Source organism: Gadus morhua, chromosome 11 (genome assembly GCF_902167405.1).
Source record: "Gadus morhua chromosome 11, gadMor3.0, whole genome shotgun sequence".
Lineage (NCBI taxonomy): Eukaryota > Metazoa > Chordata > Actinopteri > Gadiformes > Gadidae > Gadus > Gadus morhua.
In genome coordinates, this window is record NC_044058.1 from 17,842,234 (window position 1) to 17,850,646 (window position 8,413).

The 8,413-nt window shown below is 39.9% G+C and overlaps 1 protein-coding gene and 1 long non-coding RNA gene across 7 annotated transcripts in view; one reads left to right on the plus strand and one right to left on the minus strand.

The window, feature by feature from the left end:
* cep162 (centrosomal protein 162) overlaps positions 1-6,466 on the minus strand; it is a 32,849-nt gene extending 26,383 nt beyond the window's left edge. For 4 of the 6 annotated variants that reach the window (XR_003978501.1, XR_003978500.1, XR_003978498.1 and 1 more), the window contains exons 1-6: positions 6,266-6,466; positions 5,775-5,861; positions 5,150-5,318; positions 4,987-5,079; positions 4,477-4,734; positions 3,963-4,109 (exon numbers count right to left, since the gene is read on the minus strand). Coding sequence is in view for 1 of the 6 variants with exons in the window: in XM_030370282.1 (XP_030226142.1) it covers positions 3,963-4,109; positions 4,477-4,734; positions 4,987-5,079; positions 5,150-5,318; positions 5,775-5,837 (730 nt within the window). In the remaining 5 variants the exon portion in view is untranslated. Of the gene's footprint in view, positions 1-3,962; positions 4,116-4,476; positions 4,735-4,986; positions 5,080-5,149; positions 5,319-5,774; positions 5,862-6,265 lie in introns of all 6 variants that reach the window. The other 2 variants (XR_003978503.1, XR_003978502.1) reach the window with 2 other exon arrangements.
* On the plus strand, positions 144-3,772 carry LOC115553769 (uncharacterized). The gene is made up of 4 exons (XR_003978505.1): positions 144-176; positions 1,487-1,599; positions 2,195-2,246; positions 2,639-3,772. It is a non-coding gene; the product is annotated as an uncharacterized LOC115553769 (long non-coding RNA).
* Positions 6,467-8,413: the final 1,947 nt, after the last annotated feature.

An 8,413-nucleotide genomic window follows, 5' to 3' on the forward strand; every position in this document is an offset into this window, starting at 1 on the left:
GGGATGTACAAAGAGAATCTGCGTGAAATCGTGCTTACGCAAGGATTGATACATCCGGATTTATTTGTGCGCAGCAGCTTTCCAAATTTTGGCGTCCGCAAAGTTTTACTCAGAAATCCACGCAAGTCTTTGTACATGAGGCCCCAGGACTGGTGCAGCTCTACAGATGCGGAATGGTAAGACAATAGAATACACATATTGATGGCTTGCTTGGATTGTTTAGAATGACATGATCAGCAACTCATCATACATCTCTAAAGTAATCCATACAGATGTGTTCATTCTGCCTGGCTGTTAAGAAAGCATTCTCAGCCACTAGGACTAGGCAGGATGTATATAACATGTGGCTGGCTTTTGGGGTTGGTAATAATGACTATTATTAATTCAATCAAAACGGCACAGTATATGCTGTAAAAGTGCATTTAAAATTAGGGCCCGACCGATATTGATTTTTGAGTGCCGATGCCGATTATTTTCAGGGAAAAATTACGATTACGATTTTTAATCGGCCGATTATAAAAAAACAAAACAAAAAAAAAACATATAAAACATAGTTTTTGATACCTTAAATATACTTTAAACACCTTTAACGAATATGTGAATCGAATGCAGAACCTTTGAGTGTTTTAGAATACATTTACAGTCAAAAATGAGTAATGTAAAATAAATAACTAACTCCCAATGTGCTGCGCTCGTGAGCAGTGACTAACACGTGCGTGCTGAGCAGTATGGTCTCACCGTTAGAGTCTACAGTATAACAAATTAACATGGCCTGGGATAAGCGCAATAACATTAAAAAAACAAAAAAAAACAAAACGGTTGTAATGCCCTGTTTACACCTATCCGATAGTGGGCCCCGATGGTGCCCGATGGCTAAATCAGCAGCTATCGTTATAACATCGGCAAATAGCGTGGTTGCATCGGGAAACACCGTTACTCTTCCCGGGAACATCATTTTGGGTCTATCGGGGTAGAATCGGTTACCAGGTGTTGCTATGGGCTAATCGGCTATAATCGGGAATAGAACGGGAGTATAACGTAAGACATCGCAAATCGTTCGGGAATTTCCCTGGGCATATCGGCTATATTCGTTAATCTTCCGCGCTTTATCGTGTTTTATCGTCTTTATATCGGCAACCTCAACACACGAAAGACCCTCGAGAACCCTAGACAAATGACGAATGTGAGTGACCAGATTGTGTTAAGGAAGACCCTCAATCTGCCACTTGGGTATAAATAGGGGGTGATGGATGGATGTCCTACTTTTATAATTACAGGGTACTTCGCCCATTTAGAACCGGCGTTCTATTATTATAAAATCGCTATTGTAATATAAATAAATATATAAATAAATATCAGTTTAAACTAGTCTCCCCTTTGCCTTCTCCCGAAATGACAAACACGTCAAATGACGCGTTTGGCGGACTGCATTAATGAGGAGGAAACAAATGTCCAGTGTGCAAATGGATAACGTGTGTTTCCGAAGGGAAAGGCGACGTAGTTGGGGGCCTTGCGGTGGCGCTCAAATGGGGGTCCTTGCGGTGGCGGTCAACAGGAGGTGTCAAGAGTCAAGACCAACTAGCTCCTCGTCCAGGAAAGGTGAATTCTTCAGACCGATTAAAATGTTCAATAAAGTAAATCTGATTTGAAATCGGAAAATTTTAGATGGGTTTTTGGTCCACCAGAATAAAAGTCAAAAGTGCTGAAGAGCGCTGCTCAGGTGACTACTACCCCGCCCCCCCCTCCTTATTTATTCCAGAGAAGGTACATAAATGTACAGCGGATTTAGATTTGAAACGGATTACCTGTTAAGATGCTAGGTTGATCAACTTCCAGTAGCGGTACCGTATCCCCAATGTCATGTTGCAGCATGTCAAACCCAACACTAACATTTCGGGAATCTTTCAGTGCATCTGGACAATGGCACTGTTTGATACATTTACACTTGGTTGGGACAATGTATACAATTATTCAATCAATACCATCTCAAAATATGCTCTCATTGTGTGCTTAGTCAAGCTGATATGGGCTAATGCTTAAAAATTGTAAAAATGAGTAATCGCCCTTCCCGGTTACCCAATGCTTGCTTCCATCCTTTGTATAATTTTTTCGATCTACCCTTGGTTTATATTTTTTGCCCTTCTTGCTATGAGTAATTTCCACTTGGGATCAACTAGGTACTGTTTTTTTTCAGGTGACAATGGAAGAGCAGGTGGCTGTGCAGTTGCCATGGTGCAGAGACCCAGGTGAAAACTTTGATAAATGGATACTTCATTCTTAAATGGACCAAATGGCAATAACATAATCCCTCCCAATTTTCATAAAAAGGTTGAAGACTCTCTCGGAATAGCTCAACTGACTGGCATCAATTATACATATCAATTTATTAATGACACATGGTAATCCAGCACTGACTTGATGTTGTTGCCGTAATGACTTGAAGCCTTTTCTCTATTGTAAATCGATATAAAATCCAACCTAAATTACTGAATATAATGACCTATGTTTGACGCCAGATGGTGCTGTTGCTGCATTTAGGAGTCTTTGATTGGCCTTCACGTTTGGTGATCAAAATGTCTTCTAAATCGGCCAGCACAATGTGAGACTGACTTTACCTTCCCCCTTCAATTTATTTCAGAGTACGATGACCGAACAGTTGATCTACAACAGTGGCCTACTCCCCATCCAGCCTGAGGATCCCTGGCTACACCTACAATCCAATCTATGCCAGACATAACCACTCGGAGCTCAACAACTCTGCCTCCTCCATGTTTAGATGAATGATTTATAAATTGTATTTCTGTGTCCCCAACTATTGTATTTCTAACCTAGTTACCTCGGAACGCTCTAAGGGAGCGACTAAAGAGACAAAGCTGGAGCAAACCTGAGCTTAACAATCTCTTTCTAATGTCCTAAATTGAATCGTATAAAATGCCTAAAGTAACTTGTCCAACAAAACAAAGCCAACCTAATGCCCAAACTTAACCATCTAACTAAAGATCTCAAATGCCTAAACTCTTAACTCAACTTAACCTAATACCCAAACTTAACCATCTAACTAAAGATCTCAAATGCCTAAACTCTCTTACCTCAACATAACCTAATACCCAAACTTGACCATCTAACTAAAGATCTCAAATGCCTAAACTCTTACCTTAACCTAGTACCTAAACTTGACCATCTAAAAGGCCTAAACCTTGCCTGGTACCTAAACTTAACCATCTAACTAAACATACCTAAACTCTTTCCTAATACCTAAACAATCTTTAATGCCTTAACTTGACCAAACACCAATAATAAAATTAACATCTTTAATCTTAAACCCAAACCAGCCTTGTCCCTGGGTCGCTCCACTGTGTTCCTTTTAAAGGCATCTCTAGTTCCCCTGCAACTGTTTTATTCCTTGAGGACTTGAGTACTTTGTATTTGAAAACTTGTTTCATTAATACTTCATCTTTACAGACTTGTTTTGGGTAATTGGGACAGCTGTATAGCGTCCTTACTCGTGAGTGACCGATCTGAAGATATAAATTTAAGGATTATGAAGCCAATAAAATAAGGCCGGATATGTGAAAAGACAAGGTAGACAATGATCGAGGAGTCAAGGAGTGGATTGGTAAATATCTAACATGGAACCAAATGCCTAATTATTTGATCTGTTACCAGGCTATCGAATTAGGGGAGTCTGAAGGAGTACCATACAGTGTTGCATGGATTCTTGCTAGATTGCATTATGGCTGAGGCCGTTAATTTGAAGAATATGAATAAAAAGTATTTGAAGTGGATTGTTTAATGTTTTTTTTTTCAAATTTGCTACAATTGGGAAATCAGTTTTGAATGCATCTAGGTGAAGTGGTTATTGGTTCTTTAAAACAAAGAATAACAGGCTATGTAGAAATACTGACCTATATTTTCTGTTTAAAACTAATTGTAAAAAAAATCTTTATGTAGTCATCACTCACCCTCAGGCTCTTGTCTAACCCTGCTGGGCACACCTTGTTGGCGCTCCTCGTCGCTGAAGGCCATTTGACCTAGAAACTCTTCTTCCTCCTCCTCTCTGATTGGCTGGGATTTCCTGGAAGACTTCTGGAATGATCTCCTGGATGACCCTGGTTCTCCAGTACAAAAGAGACATACTTCAGAAGACCATAGTAATGGCTGAGATGTGAAATTTGTATTTGGGGACAGCTGGGGGTTAACAACATGAATAGTGAAAGATGAGTCATTTGTGTTGCGTCCTAGCCATAGCCAACAAAGAACGAAGGTGACTGCTACTGTGAGGATAAATCAGGACACAAATTACAAGCTGGTGAAATGTATATTCATAAAAGCTGTAGTTCGTAAATGGTGACAAAGAAGTCCTTATTAGAGGAAAAAGTAGGAAAGGTCTTGATTCAAGTCTAATCTAATAAAAGGGGGTGCTGGTTCTATTGGGCTAATCTAATAAAAGGGGACGCTTGTGAGGCTATAGGTTACCATCTTCATCGCTGCATTGGGATTCGCTTTCCCTGTCCGGTAGCGTTTCATCGCAAGAGCTCAACTTATTGGGAGAAGCATCTCCTGGTGGGCTATGGGAGCTTCTTGTTTGTGTGACGCTCCCCTGACTACCAGATCTGGAGTCTCCGTCTGAACGCCAGGACTCCCTTTGAGGAGCCTCCTGCTTGGGTTTCTGCATTACAGCTTTGGTGTTGCGCGGTTTGGGGATGGGCTTATAAGGGGGCTCTGGGCTGACCGCTGTCCGAGGAGTTTAGGGGAAAGTGCGTGCAAAAGGAATGGAGAAGAAAAGCTGGTGAAAATAAGTTGGAAAACACTTGATCACTAGGACAGGGGTACTGACAAATAAGGGTATTTCTGTTGAAGACCAATGATTCCTAATGCATGATATTATCAGGTGGGATGCAGACCGCAACACTATTTGTTTTATTTTTTAGGGTTCTCTATTGGGAGGTTTATGTACCAACTACTCTCTAAACTAAAGTCATATACCCTGTTGCGGTAGGCCTGGCTTGTCGTCATCCTCAGTGTTTTCAGCCCCTGGCTTTTTGACCTTTATAAATCTACCCTTGCCAAATGTATTTCCTGGAAGGCAGATGAAAGAAAAGTCAGTAGCGAGTACAACCGACTTAAAACTGGACTTTTTAAGGATTACCTCTCCCAGTTCCTCCAGCGTTATCATCATAGTCCTCATCTTGCCACCACGGCCGGGAGCTAATGGCAGCTTTCTTGGCTGGCCTCTGGCTACTGGTCTTCCCCAGGCTATCCAGAACACTGGTCCTCTTAGCAGATCCACCCACATCTCCAGACTCATCTGAAAAAGACTGATTCACGGCAACTGGTGTAAGATGGCTGCCTAAATAGTGTAGTAAATTATATTGGTAAAGCCCTTATTCAGTCTTAAAGGGATGCACATGAGTCATTTTATTCGACCACCCTAACCCTAGCTACCATAACGAGCAAGGTAAAACTACCATGGTCACCAAATGATGATGGAACGCCCCCTTCCAGAGATGGTTATGGGGGCCATACTATAGGTCTGTCCAATGGGTGCCATAATCGACAGACAATGGTAGCATGTAAATCAACAGTTTAATTAAATCAAATAAAAACATTACCAAATAAAGGACTTAACAATTGTACCATGCCATACTTTCAGATGTTTGGTTTGGTTTCTGCCAGATAATAATAACGGAAGCAACAGCACACCTACTCTCTGGCGGAGAGTTGTTATAGCATTCATCTGAAGTCTGAACTGTTTATTAGCCTGTTGTGTTTACCTCCTTCAAGAACTGCTCAAACTGTTCGTCAAGCTCCTCATTGGTCATTCGATGAGACGCCATCTGTATGCTTCCTGAAGGACAAAGCTGATGTAGACAACATCGGTTTGTTGTAACGTTAGTAACGTTATAGTGGTAAGGGTGATTGAATTCTACATACTAGCCCACCATAATTGGGAGACCAGGTTTACTTTGGAGACATTCAGTATATGTAACAATCAACTAATAACTTTACATCAGCACATGGTGGTAAATGTAACATTAGTGAATGAAGTCAAGGTTACATTAAGTTATCGGAGATAGGTTAAAGAAGTGGTCAAAACATGTAGACTTCTGATATCGCAGAGTAGTTAATCAGAGCTAGGGTTGTTTCTCCTCCAGCAGAACAGTTCTACACAATAGTCAGACATTAACTGAACAGACATTAAACTCAACAGCGTTCCTCATGTTGGTCGATCACCTAGCAGACTCAGTGGGTAACGTTAACTCACCTAGCTACCTCGCCAGTCACAGTCACTAGTCGACCAGGATCGACCAGACGATTATCATTCAGTAGTTGGATGTAATTCGGGTTATGTTGCACGAAAACAAAACTCCCCAATTCATTAGAAAAGAAGGCTCAATAGCGCTTTATTGTAAAATGTGTGTATAGTTACAGTTCCCGCGACATAAGCCGGGATAACAACATTGATCTGATTGGGTAGAAAAATGCGTCACAAAAACGTCCAGCCAATGGACGAGCAAAAGGGTTTTCTCAATGGTGCTGAACATAACAGCGCTGCTCTTGGTTAGAATGAGTGACTGTTGATTCAGAAACACTAGTCGTTTCTCCTTTTGAATCCATTTCAAACATTTCAGTTAACAATTCGACCAGATTTGAATTACTATCCTAATTTCTGAAATCATTTTGCAGGCTGTTGTGTTTGAAGAATATTTTAGCTTTTTGTGTACTCTGCAATGTCGTGTTATGCACCACAGAACTATCTGTATTATTGTTTAGTCGTTTTTAATAGTAAAACCGTTGTTACAATTGATTAATTCAGTCAGAATTATGAGAAGTATTATTCCCCCCCCCCCCCCACAAACACCCCCCCCCCCCCACATCCCCACTTTCCGCAGATCAATACAAATTGTAAATGTGTTTACAATGTAGGATATATTTCAGGCTATACTTGGAATGTTATTAGGTTATGCATATAGTTCAAGGTTATGATGCTTAATAATTTAATGTTTTCAATGAACCCCAACGCCCAACAAACTCTTACTCAAACCGAGGTTAACAGTCAGCTACAGGAAATGATTCTGCAAAGATATTATCTGTTCTCTTTCTATTACTTTTCCCCGTTAGGGGGCAATGTTGAGCTGAACATCTTGCTACATCACCTTCAGTGTCTTTTTTTTCTATCTTCCTGTGACTGGGTGCGAGAGCAGGTTGTCACCAAAGATCGCTAGTAATCTAATAAACTCACTTCTAGCTGTCTTCTGTTCTATTCCAGAGGTCATGACAGATCAATATAAATTCACTTTTTACCTTCCTCCCTGCAGCTAATATGTTGCTGTGTCTTACACAGCGTGTTGCTTCCCTATCTCCAAGGTTACAGATACAAAAACAAAACTAGCAAAACCTTCTTATGTTTGCATTAATAACTAGTAATAAGGGAAACATAGGTGCCTTTTACACTCAATCTTAATTTCTAACAAAATAGTACCTGTATCTGTCATTCAAACACATACATGCTTCTGCAGAACAGTTTAAATTGCTTACATGTATTAGTCCCTAATCACAAATCCCATGATGCCACAACTCTCACACTGTTTGTTTTTTATTTATTAGTGTCTCATTGGACTGGTCCCCTCCTATTTATGTGTATACAGGTCTGCAAACAAAGGTAATTATGGTTTGCGCTCTAGAGGTGTGTTACAGATGTTGTTACCCTGGGCTAGAACTGAGTTAGGGAAAAAGGCCTTTAAATATGCTGCGCCCTCTGCCTGGAGCACTGTCCAAAAGGACCTGAAGCTGTCACAGCTGGTGACCTTAGGATAATTCAAAGCGATGCTAAAGGACAGGGAAGATAATACTCTTGGTAAATGCAACTGCTTGTAAATATATATATATGTGTATATATATATATATATATATATATATATATATATATATATATATATATATATATATATATATATATAGATGTGTCTATATATAGATAGATGTGTATATATATAGATAGATGTGTCTATATATAGATAGATGTGTATATATATAGATAGATGTATATGTGTTTTTCTTTTTATAATTTTTTTTTTTTCTTACATAGTTGTGTCCCTAATCTTGTACTGTACATTGACTGGTGCTGAGTGTGGTTTGTGAAAATGTATGTGACTGTTGATTGTGTTTATTTTATCATGGTCCTGCCGTCTTGGCAGGTCGTTCTCGTAAAAGAGATTTTAATCTCAATGAATTTCTACCTGGTCGAATAAAGGATTGATGACAAGATCTGTAGGATTATGTCCGCATGGTACAAGCCTATACGTGATCCAAAAATGCCTGATATAATTACCGTTTTCCTGTGAACACACATTCTTCCTAATGCACAAGGTTGAAATTATAATACCAATGGCGCTGGTGCCAATGGTGAGGA